Source organism: Bubalus bubalis, chromosome 16 (assembly GCF_019923935.1).
Source record: "Bubalus bubalis isolate 160015118507 breed Murrah chromosome 16, NDDB_SH_1, whole genome shotgun sequence".
NCBI classification, from domain to species: Eukaryota; Metazoa; Chordata; class Mammalia; order Artiodactyla; family Bovidae; genus Bubalus; species Bubalus bubalis.
The window spans coordinates 62,934,455-62,953,910 of record NC_059172.1 but is presented as its reverse complement, the minus strand read 5'-3'; the positions used below and the strand labels follow the sequence as shown (position 1 = coordinate 62,953,910).

Here is a 19,456-nt window from a genome sequence, read left to right as displayed (position 1 = left end):
TGTGAAATGGTTTTGATCACCATCTCCTGTACAATGTTACGAACCTGCGTCCATAGTTCTTCAGGCACTGTATCAAATATAATCCCTTGAATCTATTTGTCACTTCTACTGTATAATCATAAGGGATTTGATTTAGGCCATATCTGAATGGCCCAGTAATTGTCTCTATTTTCTTCAATTTAAGTCTGAATTTTGCAATAAGGAGTTCATGATCTGAGCCATGGTCAGCTCCCAGTCTTGTTTTTGCTGACTGTATAGAGCTTCTTCATTTTCAACTGCAAAGAATATAGTCAGTCTGATTTTGGTATTGACAATCTGGTGATGTCTATGTGTAGAGTCATCTCTTGTGTTGTTGGAGAGAGAGTTTGCTATGACCAGTGCATTCTCTTGGCAAAAGTCTGTTAGTTTGGCTCTGCTTCATTTTGTACTCCAAGGCCAAATTTGCCTGTCACTCCAGGTATGTCTTGACTTCTTACTTTTGCATTCCAGTCCCCTGTGATGGAAAGGACATCTTTTTTTGGTATTAGTTCTAGAAGGTCTTGTAGGTCTTCGTAGAACTGTTCAACTTCAGTTTCTTCAGCATTAGTGGTTGGGGCATAGACTTGGATTACTGTGATATTGAGTGGTTTGCCTTGGAAAAGTACAGAGACCATGCTGTTGTTTTTGAGATTGTACCCAAGTACTGCATTTTGGACTCTATTGTTGACTATGAGGGCTTCTCCATTCCTTCTAAGAGATTCTTGCCCACAGTAGCAAATATAATGGTCATCTGAATTAAATTTGCCCATTCTGGTCCATGGTAGTTCACTGATTGCTAAAATGTCAATGTTCACTCTTGCCATCTCCTGTTTGACCACTTCCAATTTACCTTGATTCATGGACCTAACATTCCAGGTTCCTATGCAATATTGTTCTTTACAGCATCGGACTTTACTTTCACTACCAGACACATCCACAGCTGGGCGTCGTTTCTGCTTTTGCTCAGCTTCTTCATTGCTTTTGGGGCTATTTCTCTGCTCTTGTCCAGTAGCATGTTGGACACCTACTGACCTGGGGGGTTCATCTTTCCATTTCATATCTTTTTGCATACTGTTCAAGGGGTTCTCAAGGCAAGAATGCTGAAGTGGTTTGCCATTCCTACTCCAGTGGACCATGTTTTGTCAGAACTCTCCATCAATACCCATCTGTCTTGAGTGGCCCTACATGGCATGGCTCGTAGTTTCACTGAGTTAGACAAGGTTGTGCTCCATGGGAACAGTTTGGTTAGTTTTCTGTAATTTTGGTTTTCATTCTATCTGCCCTCTGATGGATGAGGATAAGGGGCTTGTGGAGGCTTCCTCTTCTTGGGAGTGACTGGCTGTGGTTAAAACTTGTTCTTGCTCTGGTGGGCAGGGCCATGCTCAGTAAATCTTTAATCCAGTTTTCTGCTGATGGCTGGGGCTGTGTTCCCTCCCTGTAGTTTGGCCTGAGGTCAAACTGTGATAAGGGTAATGGCATTAATGGGGACCTCCTTCAAATGGACTTATGCCAGCATGCAGTTGCTCCCAGGACTGTTGTATTCAGTGCCCCTGACCATGTGGCAGGCCACTGTTGCCATGCCTCTGTTGGAGACTCCCGGACGCTCACTGGAAATTCTGGCTCAATCTCTTGTGGGGTCACTTCTCCTTTCTCCTAGATCCTTGTGTGCTCAAGGTTTTGTTGTGTCCTCCAAGAGTCTGTTTCTCCAGTCCTGTGAAAGTTCTGTAATCAAATCCCACTGGCCTTCACAGTCAAATTCGCTGGGGGTTCTCAGTCCTGTTGCTGGATCCCCAGGTTGGGAAATCTGTTTTGGGCCCTGGAACTTTTGCTACAGTGCGAGAACTTCTTTGGTATAACTATTCTCCAGTTTGTGTGTCATCTGCTCAGTGGCTCTATGGTGGGGCCAACAGCAACCTCCTCCGAGAGGACTGATGCCACACGCCACGCCTCCCAGGGCTGCTGCAGCCGGAGCTGCTGTCCCTGCAGCAGGTCACTGCTGACCTGTGCCTTCACAGGAGACACTCAGACCCTCAAAGACAGGTCTGGCTCAGTCTCTTGTAGGATCACTGCTCCTTTCCCTTCATCCTCGTGTGCACAAAGTTTTGTTTGTCTTCTCTGATTTTCTCTAGTGGATCTGAGATTTCATTTTAAATGTGATTGCGCCTCTCCTACTGTGTTATTGGGGCTTCTCCTTTGCCCTTGGATTTGGGGTATCTTTTTTTTGTTGAGATCCAACATTCTCCCATCAATGGTTGTTCAGCAGCTAGTTGTGATTTTGGTGTTCTCACAGGAGAAGATGAGTGTACATCCCTCTACTCTGCCATCTTACTTACAGCAGATGTGAGATTAATTTAGAGGCTTGAAAATGCAGGGAAGTTTCCTACTTCTTTTTATGAAGCAAGTCTAATATTTGTATCTACACATGACAAAGTTGATACAAAAAAGAAAACAATTATTCCTATTATTTATGAATATCTATGAAAAAGTACAAAATATATAGTACTAATAGAATGCTAATAAATATTTTCTTAAGAAACAGAATCCAACACTACATTAAAAGCACAATTCGCTATGATCAGGTAGGTAATCCTACCAAGAATGCATGGTAGGTTCATAATTCAGAAATCCATTTTGTCATTCACCATATTAATAGATTTGTGGAAAAATAATCAAGTGTGTGCATGCTCAGTCATATCTGACTCTTTGTGACCCCAAGGACTGTAGCCCACCATGCTCTTCTGTCCGTGGGATTCTACAGGCAAGACTATTGGAGTAAGGTGCCATTCCCTACTCCAGAGGATCTTCTTGACCCAGGGATTGAACCCACATCTCCTGTATCTCCTGCATTGGCAGGCAGATTCTTTACCACCATGCAACCTGGGAAGCCACGCACACATATATTATATACACATATGCATATACATACACACATATAAATTGATATATTTTCATCTTAGTCCTAAAGCCAGTACTACTAATTGGGAAACACTACAAGTGTTTTTTTTTTATTATCATTAATTTATTTTTTATTGAAGGATAATTGCTTTACAGAATTTTGTTGTTTTCTGTCAAACCTCAACATGAATCAGCCATAGGTACACATATATCCCCTCCCTTTTGAAACTCCCTCCCATCCTTCACCCCATCCCACCCCTCTAGATTGATACAGAGGGCATGTTTGAGTTTCCTGAGCCATACAGCAAATTCCCATTGGCTATCTATTTTACATATGGTAATGTAAGTTTCCATGTTACTCTTTCCACACATCTCACCCTCTCCTCCACTCTCCCCATGTCCATAAGTCTATTCTCTATGTCTGTTTCTCCATTGCTGCCCTGCAAAGAAATTCTTCAGTACCATTTTTCTAGATTCTGTATATATGTGTTAGAATATGATATTTATGTTTCTTTTTCTGACTCATTTCACTTTGTATATAGGTACTAGGTTCATCTACCTCATCAGAACTGATTCAGATGTGTTCCTTTTTATGACTGAGTAATATTCCATTGTGTTTATGTACCACAACTTCTTTATCCATTCATCTGTCAATGGACATCTAGGTTGCTTCCATGTTCTAGCTATTGTAAATAGTGCTGCAATGAACAATGGGATACATGTATCTTTTTCAATTTTGGTTTCCTCAAGGTATATGCCTGGGAGTGGGATTGCTGGGTCATATGGTGGTTTTATTCCTAGTTTTTTAAGGACTCTCCATACCAACTTCCATAGTGGCTGCGTCAATTTACATTTCCACCAACAGTGCAAGAGCGTTCCCTTTTCTCCACACCCTCTCCAGCATTTATTGTTTGTAGACTTTTTGATGATGGCCATTCTGACCAGTATGAGGTGATATTGCATTGTAGTTTTGATTTACATTTCTCTAATAATGAGTGATGTTGAGCATCTTTTCATGTATTTGTTAGACATCTGTATATCTTCTTTGGAGAAATGTCTGTTTAGGTCTTTTTCCAACTTTGTGATTGAGTTGTTTGTTTTTCTGGCATTGAGTTGTATGAGCTGCTTGTATATTTTGGAAATTAATCCTTTGTCAGTTGTTTCATTTGCTTTTATTTTCTCCCATTCTGAGGGTTGTCTTTTCACCTTGCTTATAGTTTCCTTTGCTGTGCAAAAGCTTGTAAGTTTAATCAGGTCCCACTTGTTTACTTTTGTTTTTATTTCCATTACTCTAGGAGGTGGGTCATAGAGGATCTTTCATTGATTTATGTCATTGAATGTTCTGCCTATGTTTTCCTCTATGAGTTTTATAGTTTCTGTTTTTACATTTAGGTCTTTAATCCATTTTGAGTTTATCTTTGTGTATGGTGTTAGGAAGTATTCTAATTTCATTCTTTTACATGTAGCTGTCCTGTTTTCCCAGCACCATTTATTGAAGAGGCTGTCTTTGCCCCATTGTATATTCTTGCCTCCTTTGTCAAAAATAAGGTACCCATAGGTGCATGGGTTTCTTTCTGGGCTTTCTATCTTGTTCCATTGGCCTATATTTCTGTTTTTCTGCCAGTATCATACTGTCTTGATGACTGTAGCTTTTCAGTATAATCTGAAGTCAGGAAAGTTGATTCTTCCAGCTCCATTCTTCTTTCTCAAGAGTGCTTTGGCTATTTGGGATCTTCTGTGTTTCCATATGAATTGTGAAATTTTTTGTTCTGGTTCTATGAAAAATGCCATCAGTAATTTGATAGGGATTGCACTGAATCTGTAGATTGCATTTGATAATATAGTCATTTTCACAATATTGATTCTTCCTTTTGTCTGCTTAGGTAAGTTTATTCCTAGATATTTAATTCTTTTTGTTGCACTGGTGAATGGGATTGATTCCTTAATTTCTCTTTCTGATTTTTCATTCTTAGTATATAGAAATGCAAGTGATTTCTGTGTATTGATTTTGTATCCTGAAACTTTGCTAAATTCACTGATTGGCTCTAGTAATTTTTTGATATTATCTTTAGGGTTTTCTATGTACAGTATCATATGATCTGCAAACAATGAGAGCTTTACTTCTTCTTTTCTGATCTGGATTCCTTTATTTCTTTTTCTTCTCTGATTGCTGAAGCTAGGACTTCCAGAACTACGATGAATAATAGTGGTGAAAGTGGACATCCTTGTTTTGTTCCTGATCTTAGGGGGAATGCTTTCAGTTTGTCCACCATTGAGAATAATGTTTGCTGTAGGCTTATCATATATGGCCTTTACTATGTTGAGGTAGGTTCCTTCCATGCCCATTTTTTGAAGCGTTTTAATCATAAATGGGTGCTGAATTTTGTCAAAAGCTTTTTCTGCATCTATTGAGATGATCATATGGTCTTTATCTTTAAATTTGTTAACATGGTGTATCACATTGATTGTTTTGCATATATTGAAGAATCGTTGCATTCCTGGAGTAAACCCAACTTGATCTCACATGGTGAGCTTTTTGATATGTTGCTGAATTCTGTTTGCTAAAATTTGTTGAGGATTTTTGTATCTATCTTCATCAGTGATATTGGCCTGTAGTTTCTTTTTTTGTGTTGTCTTTGTCTGGTTTCGGTATCAGGATGATGGTGGCCTTGTAGAATGAGTTGGAAATGTTCCTTCCTCTGCAGTTTTTTGAAAGAGTTTTAGAAGGATAGGCATTAGCTCTTCTCTAAATGTTTGATAGAATTCTCCTGTGAAGCCTGGGCTTTTGTTTTTGGGGAGATTTTAGATCACAGCTTCAATTTCAGTGCTTGTAATTGGATTGTTTATAATTTCTGTTTCTTCCTGGTTCAGTCTTGTAGGATTAAACTTTTCTAAGAATCTGCCCATTTCTTCCAAGTTAGCCATTTTATGCCATATAGTTGTTCATAATAGTCTCTTATAATCCTTTGTATTTCTACATTGTCTGTTGTAACCTCTCCTTTTTCATTTCTAATTTTGTTGATTTGATTCTTCTCTCTTTTTTTCTTGATGAGTCTGGCTAAAGGTTTGTCAATTTTGTTTATCTTCTCAAAGAACCAGCTTTTAGTTTTATTAATTTTTACTATTGTTTCTTTCATTTATTTTTTACTTATTTCTGCTCCAATCTTTGTGATTTCTTTCCTTCTACTAATTTTGGGGTCTTTTTGTTCTTTTTTTTCCAGTTGTTTTTGGTGGAAAGTTAGGTTGTTTTTTCCAAACAAAGTTTAGATGTTTTTCTTATAAAGTTTCAATGTTTTTCTTGTTTCTTGAGGTAGGATCGTATTGCTATAAGCTTCCCTCTTAGAACTCCTTTTGCTGCATTCCAAAAATTTTGAGTTGTCGTGTTTTCATTTGTCATTTGTTTCTAGAAAGTTTATTATTTCCTTTTTGATTTCTTCAGTAACGTGTTGGTTGTTTAGAAATGTGTTGTTTAATCTCCATGTTTTTGTGTTTCTTAGTTTTTTTCTTGTAATTGATATCTAGTCTTATAGTGCTCTGGTCGAAGAAGATGCTAGATATGATTTCAGTTTTCTTAAATTTACTGAGGTTTGATATGTGACCCAAGATGTGGTATATCCTAGAGAATGTTCCATGTGCACTTTAGAAGAAGGTGTATTCTTCTGCATTTGGATGGAGACTGTCCTGAAGATATCAATGAGATCCATCTCATCTAATATATCATTTAGGACTTGTATTTCCTTATTAATTTTCTGTTTTGATGATCTGTCCATTGGTGTGAGTGGGGTGTTAAAGTCTCCTACTATTACTGTGTTACTGTGAATTTCTCCTTTTATATCTGTTAATGTTTGTCTTATGTACTGAGGTGCTCCTATGTTGGGTGCATAGATATTTACAGTTGTTATGTCTTCCTCGTGGATTGATCCCTTGATCATTACGTAGTGTCCTTCCTTATCTCTTGTAATCTTCTTTATTTTAAGGTCTATTTAGTCTGATATGAGGATTGCTACTCCAGCTTTCTTTTGCTTCCCATTTGCATGGAATATTTTTCCATCTTCTCACTTTCTGTCTGTATGTGTCTTGAGGTCTGAAGTGGGTTTCTTGTAGACAGCATATATATGGGTCTTGTTTTTGTATCCATTCAGCCAGTCTGTGTCTTTTGGTTAGAGCATTTAATCTGTTTACATTTAAGGTAACTATTGATATATATGTTCCTATTGCCATTTTCTTAATTGTTTGGGGTTGATTTTGTAGGTTTTTTTTCTTCTCTTGTATTTTTTGACTGTGTAAGTCCCTTTAACATTTGTTGTAGAGCTGGTTTGGTGGTACTGAATTCTCTTATCTTTTGCTTGTCTGAGAAGCTTTTATTTCTCCATCAATTTTGAATGAGATCCTTGCTGGGTACAGTAATCTTGGTTGCAGATTTTTCCCTTTCAGTACTTTAAATATATCCTGCCACTCCCTTCTGGCCTGCAGAGTTTCTGCTGAAAGATCAGCTGTTAAGCATATGGGGTTTCCCTGTATGTTACTTCTCCCTTGCTTCTTTTAATATTCTTTCTTTGTGTTTAGTCTTTGGTAGTTTGATTAGTGTGTGTCTTGGTGTGTTTTTCCTTGGGTTTATCCTATATGGGACTCTTTGTGCCTCTTGGACTTGACTGACTATTTCCCTTTCCATGTTGGGGAAATTTTCAACTATAATCTCTTCAAAAATTTTCTCCTATCCTTTCTTTTTCTCTTCTTCTTCTTCTGGGACCCCTATAATTCAACTGTTGGTGCATTTGATATTGTCCCAGAGGTCTCTGAGACTATTCTCAGTTCTTTTCATTCTTTCTACTTTTTTCTGCTCTTCAGAAGTTATTTCCACCATTTTATCTTCCAGCTCACTGATTCATTCTTCTGCTTCAGATGTTCTGCTATTGATTCTTTCCAGAGTATTTTTAATTTCAGTAATTGTGTTGTTTGTCTCTGTATGTTTATTCTTTAATTCTTCTTGGTCTTTGTTAATTGATTCTTACATTTTCTCCATTTTGTTTTCAAGGTTTTTGATCATCTTTTCTATCATTATTCTGAATTCTTTTTCAGGTAGTTTGCCTATTTCCTCTTCATTTATTTGGACTTCTGTGTTTCTAGTTTGTTCCTTCATTTGTGTAGTATTTCTCTGCCTTTTCATTATTATATTTTAACTTATTGTGTTTGAGGTCTCCTTTTCCCAGGATTCAAGATTGAATTCTTTCTTCCTTTTAGTTTCTGCCCTCCTAAGGTTGGTCCAGTGGTTTGTGTAAGCTTCCTGTGGGGTGAGATTTGTGCTGAGTTTTTGTTTGTTTGTTTTTCCTCTGATGGGCAAGGCTGAATGAGGTGATAATCCTGTCCGATGATGTTTGGGTTTGTATTTTTGTTTTGTTTGTTGTTTAGATGAAGAATCCTGCACAGGGTGCTACTGGGAGTTGTGTGATGCCTGGTCTTGTATTCAGTTGGATTCCTTTATGAGATTTCTCACTAGTTGATACTCCTAGGGTTAGTTCTCTGGTAGTCTAGGGTCTTGGAGTTAGTGCTCCTACTCCAAAGGCTCAGGGCTTAATCTCTGGTCACGAATGAAGAGTCCACAAATGGTTTGTTATGGCATTAAGTGAGAGTAAAACAAATATCCAAAAATGAGAAGCCAAAGATGAACCCCAGACAAATGGCAGTTACAAAATCAGGCAAATAAATAATTAAATAATGGAGTATACACATATACATATACACCTATGAGCAAAGTCAAAACAGTCCAAGAAAAATAAAGTAAATTAGATTGACCTGGCAAACAAAGGAAATTAAAAACTTTATTTACCAGTTAAGAACAAAACTAACTAAAGCACAAACTGAAAAACAGAACTAAAGCAAGGTGCCAAATGGGGAATAAAGCAATGAAAACAAAAGTAAGAAACATGTTGAGAGGAAAGGGAAGAAAGAAAGAATAGATATGCAAAGTTAAATAGAGGTAGATGAAGATTTATATATGTTAAAATTTAACTGCAAGGGGAAAAGAACAGTAGGAAAGGCAGGCAAAGGAATAAATGTAGAAAAAATATAATATATTTTAAAAAATTAAAAACTAAAATTATAAAAAAGAGAAAAGAAAAAAAAAACGGAAGAAGAAAGAAAAGAGGAAAGAAAAATGGAAAACTCCACAGAACTGCAAAAGCCCAACATAGAGCCAGAGGTTTATAACAACAGTAAAAAGTGTGACTGAATATACCCATATTAATATACACCCATAAGCAAAATCAAGCAGTCCTACAAAAGTAAAGTACAATAGATTGACTCAGTGAACAAAGGAAACCAAAAATTACATCTACCAAAACAAAACTAAAGCACAAACTGGAAAGCAAAACTAAAGAAGGTGCCAATTGGGGAATAAAGCAATGAAAAAAACTAACAAGTATGTTGAGAGGAAAGGAAAGAAAGAAAGAATAGATAGGCAAAGTTAAATAGAGGTAGATAAAGAAGATTTATATACATTAAGGATTAACTGCATGGGGAAAAGAACAGTAGGAAAAGCAAACAAAGGAATAAATGTAAAAAAAATAATAATAGGTTTAAAATAGTAAAATTAAAGAAAGAGAGAAAAAAAAGGGAAACTCCACAGAACTGCAAAAGCCCAACATAGAGGCAGAGGTTTATAACAACCATAAAAAATGTGACTGAGGGGGAAAATAAAAAGCTCAAAAGCTTAATTAGATTTCATAGTGCCAATAAAATTGACAGCTACAACAGAGGGGGGAAAAAGGAAAAAAAAAAAAGAAAAAAATCCAAAGAATCTACAGAAAAGTCAAAACATAAGAATAATAAATGTTTTTCTGAGTCACTGCTGTCAGAGTCCTTTCCCTTGCTGGGAGTCACAGTCCACCTCACCTCCCAAGGATGCCCTCCAACACTGTGCTGATATCCAGACCTGCTGTGGGGGCAGCTCAGATTCTAATCTGGTCCTTCTCCTGTGTGTTCTTGCCTCCAGTGTCCACAGCTCTCAGAACTAGTGCATTTTCTTTTGTGGGAACTCTCAATGACCTTTTATATATTCCATAGACACAGAGTCTGGCTAGTTGATTGTGTGGATTTAATCTGCAGCTTGTACAGCTGGTGGGAAGGTTTTGGATCTTCTTCCTTAGCAACACTGCCCCTAGGTTTCAACTGTGGTTTTATTTCCACCTCTGCATGTGGGTTGTCCACTGGGGTTTGCCCTGAAGGACTGGGTTTGCCCCTGTGAGGGCCAGAAGTGGAGGTGGTGCAGTTGCTTGGGTCACAGGGTTTCTGACAGCACCAGGTTCTCAGGGGAGTTGGTGGCTAGGGCAGCATGAAACATAGTGCTCTAGAAGGGTATGGCAACAAGTATTGGCCAATATGCTCCAGTATGCTTGCCTGGAGACCCTCCGTCCCTGACAGAGAAGCCTGGCAGGCCACAGCCTACAGGGTTGCAAAGAGTCAGACACTACCAAAGTGACCCTGTGCCCATAGATGCAAGACATGTTTTGCTTGTGGCAGCTCTGCCCCAGTGAGAGTTGGGTGTGTGGTGCAACTGCTTGGCTTGCGGGGACCCTGGCAGTGCCAAGTATGCAGGGACAGACTGCCTCTGGCGCAGGAGTTATGATCTTCTCAGAGTCTTTTTTCCAGCCTCTTGTAGCTGGCAATCGAAGGCCTCTTAGGCTAGTCTTTCTCCATAGCTCTGCCTGTTCAGGCACTTTGAGGGCTCCCTTGCCTGGAGTCCTTCTCTGTTGTTCAGCGCATCAGGCACATGGAGGGGCCTCCTGGCTGGGATCCTACCCTGTAGATCAGCATGTCAGGCACTTAAAGGGGCACCTTGGGTGGGGTCCTACTCTGTAGTTCTGCACATCAGTCACTTAAAGGAACATCCTGGGTGGAGTCCTGCTCTGTAGTTCAGTGCCTCAGGCGTTTTATGGGGCAGCCTCTCTATTGTTCTGGTGCTGGTGTGTGGGGAGAGAGAGGCTATGGTGATGGCTCCACCCCCTATGCGTGACTCAGCAGTATCGCCTTGCTTCCATGGCTGCCTGGCTTTCCTCCACAGGCATTTCCCACCACAATCCCCTTCCTACATTCCCTCAATCCATCTTTCTGCAATCAACAGCAGCCCTTGCCCTGGGATTGCTCCACAGTCCCCAAATGCCAGCTCCCAACCACTGTGCCTTCCAGGGGACCTGTGTCCCTGTCCAGGGTATGTATGGCTGCAGCAAGGACTGTCTGGTTCTCATTCTATTTAGGCTGCCACAGATCAGCTGTTTCACTCTTAGCCTTAAATGTTTCTCCTCTGACTCAGACAATCACCTTGATGTGGGGATTGGACCCCACATCAAGGTGATTGTCTGAGTCAGAGGAGAGCTTCAGTTCCCCCACCCACTGAGGGTAGATCCAGTCCTACTAACACTCCTGTTTCGCCCACTAGTTCCTTGTCCTGCGGAGTTTTGCGTGATTCTATATATTCTTTACCTCTGGTCAGATATTCCTGTCTGCCCTCAGCTGGTGTTCTGCATTCTGTATGGACTTCTGTGTCTGAAGGTATATTCCTGATGTTCCATGGAGAGATGTGCTCCACATCCATCTACTCCTCCACCATCTTGTTCTCTTGGATCCTCTGTTCTTTGAGTAGGATGGATGATTCAATATCACAAAGATGTCGGTTCTCCCTAAGTCAATTTTTAAATTTAATACAACCTTAATAAAAATTCTAGTTTTTAAAGGAAATTAGATGAATGAATACCAAGGTTCATGTGGAAAAATAAATATACAAGAGTAGTCAAGAAAACACTAAAAAAGAAAATTGTCTTAGGGGTGGAGACTAGCCTTGTTGTTGTTGTCCAGTCGCTCAGTTGTGTCTGACACTTTGCAACCCCATGGACTGGAGACTAGCCTTATCAGATGTTAAAATATAATTTTATATTATTTTAATTAAATATGACAATATAATTAAAATATTATGATATCAACATATTAATGGACAAATGGGCAAGTTATATAGAATAGAAAACCCAGAAATGGCCCCATAACTTACAGAAATTGATTTATGATAAAGATGGCATCTTAAATCAATATGTAAAGAGGGCCTTTTATAAAAACTTTCTTATTTCTTGCAGTTTAACACAATTGTGATGAAAAATAAAATTTACCATCTCAGCCATATTTAAATGTACAGGTTAGTGTTGTGAAACAGATCTTCAGAACTTTTTCATCTTGAAAAACTGAAACTCTATACTTATTTAACAATAGATCCCTATTTCCCCCTCTGCTGAGCCCCTGATAATCACCATTCTACTACATGTTTCTATGAGTTTGATGGCTTTAGATACCTCATGTAAGTGCTATTGTATAGTATTTGTCTTTTTGTGACTGGCTTATTTCACCATGTTATAGCATGTGACAGAATTTCTCTCCTTTTTAAGGCTGAATAATATTCCATTATATGTTAAATTTTGTTTATCCCATTCTTCAGCTGATGGATGCTTAGGTTGTTCCTACCTTTTGGTTATTGTAAATAATGCTGCTATAAGATGGGTGTACATATATCCACTTGCATCCCTGCTTTCAATACAGTAACCTTTTAAGACAAGCCTTTGAGATAAGACCAAGCATTTTTGCTTCCTTTTCCATGCTGAAGACATTGAACATTGAATCTGTCAAGCATACGAGAGAAAAGACTAATGTTAAACCCTTCAAAAAGTAAAGTGAAAAATTTTCCTTACAGTGTTTTAATGTTCCATCATTTAGATACATCATTTCTAGTGTGATAATATGGACAAAAATGATTATCCACTAAGGACATTCATCTTATTTGCTTACTTTAGCATAGTTTTGATAAATTTGACAAAAAATTGAAATAAACAGAAAATATAATACATAAAAGATATGAAGATAACTATGTCTAAAAGTTTTGGAATCCATTTTAATTTGAGAAATATCAAGCATTCCATATGCTATTATCTTGGCTATAGGGTAAAGATACAATTATCTTAGAAGTCAACAGCTTAGGGTTTTCCTTTAGCCCTCTGATGTATGAGGTTTGTGATAAGGGGTTAGGATCAAGAGAATGTAAGTTGGTCTTTCATTGTTGTACTCCAGGATTTACTCAAAATCTGTCATCCCTCAATTTCAAGTTCTTTGACTAATCAGGTTGTGCTAGGAACTCATCCCACTTCCTTATCTCTGTATTTGCAATCTCTCCTTTTGACCCCATGTTTTTCTTCCTAATATTTATTTTTCTATTTTTGCTCCTACCAAGGTACAATCACTGGTTTGATGGAATGGCTTTACTTCACCAGTTCAAGATGGAGAAGGGCACAGTGACATATAGGAGCAAGTTTCTACAGAGTGATACATATAAGGCCAACAGTGATCGTGATCGAATTGTGATCTCAGAATTTGGTACATTGGCTCTCCCTGACCCATGCAAGAATGTTTTTGAACGTTTCATGTCAAAATTTGAAAAGCCTGGTAAGCACCCTTTATTATGCCCAGAATTTTCAGGTAATAGTGATGATTCTTTAAATTATTATGACATATGTCAATCTTTTTTTATAAATATGGATCTTGATATTTATTTATTTTGATATGAGAGGATGTTTCAACTGCTTTCTCCCTTGATTGTGTGCTTAGGATCTCCTATAGTAAGTTGTGGTGTTTAAATTTTTGGGGTTTGATTTCAGCAATGACTGATAACACCAATGTCAACTATGTGCTGTACAAGGGTGATTACTACCTTAGTACGGAAACCAACTTTATGAATAAAGTGGACATTGAAACCCTGGAAAAAACAGAAAAGGTAAAATATAGGTTAAAATATAATAGACCCTAAAGTTTCTCTCCATTCAAATACTTTTTAGAGTAGTTATTATCAGAAGAAAAAATTGTATTCTTAAACAAAATCAAAATTACCCACTGATTCAGGTCATTAGGTACTCTCTGTCTTCATTAGAATGGTCTGCGGTGTTGGTCATCCTTAAAGATAATTCTAGATTTCTTCCTTAGTCCAACTGTCTGAAGGCTAGGGCAAAGGAGACATAGCATAGTACAGACTTACTTCTGTCATTTCATTTTCTGCTTAGCCCTAGGTAGAATTGGACTGGAGATTACCTAGATCCATACTGCCCTGGAGAAGGAAATGGCAACCCACTCCAGTATTCTTGCCTGGAAAATTCCATGGACAGAGGAGCCTGGTGGGCTACAGTCCATGGGGTCGCAAAAAGTCAGACAAGACTGAGCCACTAACACATACTGCCTTCATGTTATACATTAATTTAAAGCAAAATAAAATTTGGGGCCAGAATTTTAATCCTTATTCTTTTGAACTTTCTTGTGATCTGGATAATCATTTTTGTGCATTTCTTGGTGGTGGTGGTAGGAGGGATTTTGTTTGATTTTCTTGTTGTTTGTTCTTAGTTTCTTTTTCTTTAGTAGGAAAAATAACTGATTTCACAGAGGTGAGACATCAGGGCTTAAACTATAGTTTTTATATCTTATTTTAAAAGTATTTGATACATCCCTACTGTCTATGCATCTAAACAGAGACCTACCCATGTAATTTAGGTCTCTGAATGGTCTTAAATTTTCAGGTTAACTGGAGAAAATTTATCGCTGTGAACGGAGCAACTGCACATCCTCATTACGATCCAGATGGAACAACGTACAACATGGGGAACTCCTATGGGAAACATGGTAACATTGCAGTGGGAGTCTTTGAAAAAATAATTGGGAGTTAACTGTCTTCCCAGAGTTCCATTACGGCTAAGATGTTAACTTATATGAAACTCATTTGAAAATTTCAGAAAGAAATCTCTGAAATTGCATTTCTGAACTTCAAATATGTAATTTATTGTTATGTTCTGTGGTCTTTTTGTGTATATACTTAGAAGCTGATTTTCTATTTGATCTTTTCATCATGACTCACATTTTTATGTTCCATTATGCTTTTTGGCTCACATGCATTGTAGGGATTTTCAGTATATATTTCTCAAACTTGAATTTTTAAGAGGTAGCATACTATCAGAAATTTAAAATGGCACAGCAAAGAGATAAAGAGAAGGCACACTGTATGTTACATAGAGAGGAATTTATTTTTACCATGGGAGTAATACACTACAAAGTAAGTTAAGGTTAAAGTTTGGTTGCATTTGCAGCTACTTGTATTATATCCCCTTCCTGTTCATCTGTATACTTTCCTAGCTGTCTGTTAGTCTGTTCCAGAAGGTTCTAATGGCTAATAATGACAGTTAACATTTATAGAGTAACTAGTATGTGCTGGTGTTAACCATTTTTTCCCATATAGTTTCTCATTTAATCTCTGAGAAAAGTACAGTTATTTTATTTTTTAATTGAGGTATAGTTGATTGACAATGTTGTGTTAGTTTCCCATATTCTTTTCCATTATGGTTTACTGCAAGATACTGAATATAGTTCCCTGTGCTATACAGCAGGACCTTGTTGTTTATCTATTTTATATACAGTAGTTTGTATTTGCTAATCCCATACTCCTAATTTATTCCCCACCCATTTCCCCTTTGGCAACCATAAGTTTGTTTTCAATGTCTGAGTCTATTTCTGTTTTGTAAATAAGTTCATTTGTATCATATTTTAGATTCCCATATAAATGATATCATATGATATTTGTCTGTCTCTGTCTTACTTCGCTTAGTTTGATAATCTCTAGGTCCATCCATGGCATTAAGAAAGGTATTATTACTCCCATTTTATAGATGAGGGCAGAGAACCTTGAGAAGATTTAAGATGCTTGCTTAAGGAAGCCTCAAGTGTCTAATACCAGGCTTGGCACCAAGCCTGAATAACACAGAAAAAGCTTGCTATTAGTCATTTTGTTAGACCAACTTAATAATTATTTATCACTGAGTACAGAGGATTCTCTCAGGGCATGCAAATTCTTTATCATATACCCGAATATACATCTCCTTCTGTTTGGAAAGGAATGTGTAAGTACAAGTATTAGAAGTTTCTGACTGTCTATCTTAGCTGTCAATCTATCATTTATAACCTATGAATCCTTTGTATAGGTTAACTTTTGAATAGGCTAATGTAAGGAATTGGCTTTTTGGGTTGTTCATCTCTACCTCTCCATATTTACACATATAAGTATATATGAACATGAAGACTTCAGGTTTGTTTTTTTACTAGCTCAAGAAGAGATAGGATACCCTGGAAACTTCATCACCCAGCCGTTTCTGCTCTTTGTTACCTGACCTCAGGTAGGGATGTATTCTTCAAATCTGTTATAGGAAACATCAAACATCTTTTTAGGTAAAATCTTTAACCAAGTGGGTACACTGACTCAGCTTTTTTTTTTTTTTTTCGTCCATTCATTTTTTTTGATCGTTAAAAATTCATTTCTTAATAAATTAACTCTAATAACCAAGCGAGGCTTCCCTGGTGGCTCAGACAGTAAAGAATCTGCCTGCAATGCAGGAGACCCAGGTTCAGTCCCTGGGTTGGGAAGATCCCCTGGAGAAGAGAATGGCTACCCATTCCATTCATCAGGTACAGATGTGAGAGTTGGACCATAAAGAAGGCTGAGTGCCAAATAATTGATGCTTTCGAATTTTGGTACTGGAGAGACTCTTGAGAGTCTTGGGCAGCAGGAGATCAAACCAGTCACTCCTAAAGGAAATAAATCCTATTCATTTGAATGACTGATGCTGAAGATAAAGCTCTAAAACTTTGGCCACCTGATGCAAAGAGCTGACTCATTGGAAAAGACCCTGATCCTGGGAAAGATTGAGGGCAGGAGGAGAAGGGGGAAACAGAGGGAGAAATGATTGGATGGCATCACTGACTCAATGGACATGAGTTTGAGCAAACTCCAGGAGATAGTGAAGGACAAGGAAGCCTGGTGGGCTGTAGTCCATGTAGAAAGAGCTGGACATGACTTAGTGACTGAACAACAGCAACAGCCCACTCCAGTGTTCTTACCTGAAGAATTTCATGGACAGAGAGGAGCCTGGTGGGCTATAGTCTATGAGTTGCAAAGAGTTATAGATAACTTTGTATATAGTCCATAATATAAGAAATACTGTTTAACCATTTTTGTTTATTTTTCTAAAATAAATCCTCATTAGATCAGTGATTCTCAGCCTTTAGAAAACCCCAAAGCCATCTGGAATGCTTTCTAGCAATGTAAGATCAGTGGGCTTCATCTTCAGATATTCTGGTTCAGTATACTTGAAAAGGGGCTAAGAATCTGCATTGTAACCAACCCTTCACTCCTTATCTTGATACATTTTAACAAGATCTCCAGGTGATTTTGGTGCAAGTGGCCTATGAATCTCTGAGAAACCTTGCACCAGTCATTATGAGTTGTACTTGTTATTTTGCCTCAATTTGATGTTTATGCAAAGTCCTGAGGCGTCTCCCAGAGTTAGGCACAAAGTATTGAGCAAATCATTTCTCTGGGCATTCAGTCGTCTGCTGTGTGTTTCCTGGGTGTCTGTCTGCCTTGTACTTGCCTTCAAGACTTACAATTAGGACAGTTCATCAACTAGTAGTGTTCAAATTTAGTAAATTGAGTAATTGTCATTTAATCCAATTGCTGAGATAGGAAATTCTTCTCTTGATACTCTAATCTCAAGTAAAACTGGATTTACTTCTTTTTTCTTACTTGATTATTTGGTTCAGTGAGGAATTTTTGAACTAGAACACAAATATAAGTGTAGCTGCAGAGAGCTCAACAATATGTGTTTGGGGGACATTTAGTGATTTTCTTTTGGTAAATAAAGTGCTTGCTAGTAATTTCTACCTTTACAAAATAAAAAGCTTTTAATTGTTTTCACTTTTCCAGATATTTTTTAAAAGCCCTTTTAAAATTAACAGAAATCCTCTAAACATTTAATCTAGCTAGTTTTAAGTACTAATTTAAAATAATGTAATCTCTTAGATGCTTACCGTAGATGGAGATGGAGATGGTAATATTGGAACTGTAGAGTTTATTTTTCATTTCTTTTATAACTCATCACTGTATAAAGCATGATGTTTTATATATAATTGTTTCTCAAAACATATAGTATCCTAACCTAGACCTCCCCACTAATTGCTTACTCAAGTGTTTTTACTAGGATATCTAATAGAGGTTACAAAATTAATTTTTTAAAACCAAACTTTTGATCTTTCTCCCTAAATTTCTCTGCTTAAAATCTTCCCCATCTCAGTTGAGGGTAACTCTGTCATTCTACTTGCTTAAGATGATAACCTTGGAATCGTGTTTTATACCTCTCTCACATCCACGTGGGTGGATGTGAGATCCAATGGGTCAAAAAGTAATTTCAGCAATACCTTCAAAATATATCAAAAATCCAGCTATGTCATATCACCTCCACTGCCCCCACTCTGGTTTGGGCCACCATTCTTTCTCATTTGAATTATTGGAATAGCTTCTTAACCAGTCTCCTTGCTTCTCCCTTTACCCTACTTCAGTTTATTCTCAGTGTATCAGCCAGTTATCCTTTTAACCTACCCCACCTCATCTAGAATTTTCTCTCTGCTTGCTATGGGCAGGGCAGCACTGTCCTCACTGCAGTTATTTAAACACTCCAAACTTATTCTTGGCTGAGAATCTTTGCATTTGCTCTTCTCACCTCATAGCTCAGTTGGTAAAGAATCCGCCTGCAATGCAGGAGACCCCAGTTTGATTCCTGGGTCAAGAAGATCCTCTGGAGAAGGGATAGGCTACCCACTCCAGTATTCCTGGGCTTCCCTTGTGGCTCAGCTGGTAAAGAATCCGCCTGCAATGCAGGAGACCTGGGTTTGATCCCTGGGTTGGGAAGATCCCCTGGAGAAGGGAAAGGCTACTCACTCCAGTATTCTGGCCTGGAGAATTCCGTGGACTGTATAGTCCATGGGATCGCAAAGAGTTGGACACAACTGAGCGACTTTCACTTTCATCACCTGAAATGCATTTCTCCCAGATATCCTCAAGGCTCTCTTCCTCACTCCCTTCAGGTCTTGACTCAAATGCCACCTTCTTAGTGAAGCCTTCCCAGACCACCATAATTTAAGTTGCAAATAGTAGCAGTCCACATCCTTATACACTCACTTCTAATTCCCATTCCCTTGTTTATTCCTCATTATTGTTCTCATCTGATGCATTATATTTTTACTTATTGTATGATTTTTTTTTAAATTTGAGTTTTATAAAAGAAGAGCCTTTTGTCTATTTTGTACACTATTTTGCTGTACACAAGTGTCTAGAATATGCTGCTTAGGACTCTTAGAAGAGTGCCTGGAATATAATTGACACTCAGTAAGGGCTTCCCAGGTGGTGCTAGCAGTAAAGAACCCTCCTGCCAATGTAGGAGACTTAAGAGATACAGATTGGATCCCTGGATCAGGAAGATCGCCTGGAGGAGGAAATGGCAACCCACCCCAGTATTCTTGCCTAGAAAATCCCATGGACAGAGTAACCTGGTGGGCTATGGTTCATAGGATTGCAAAGAGTCAGACATGACTGAAGTGACTTAGCTCTCAAGGAGCTGCTGATAAATGAGTAGGGAACCGGATGGTT

The 19,456-nt window shown here is 38.1% G+C and overlaps 1 protein-coding gene across 1 annotated transcript in view; it reads left to right on the top strand.

Annotated features, from left to right (window-relative positions):
* BCO2 (beta-carotene oxygenase 2) overlaps positions 1-19,456 on the top strand; it is a 61,950-nt gene that overhangs the window by 20,113 nt on the left and 22,381 nt on the right. Inside the window, exons 3-5 of the mRNA XM_006065235.3 lie at positions 13,178-13,389; positions 13,602-13,717; positions 14,508-14,610. Of these exons, the coding sequence (XP_006065297.2) occupies positions 13,178-13,389; positions 13,602-13,717; positions 14,508-14,610 (431 nt within the window). The remainder of the gene's footprint in view (positions 1-13,177; positions 13,390-13,601; positions 13,718-14,507; positions 14,611-19,456) is intronic.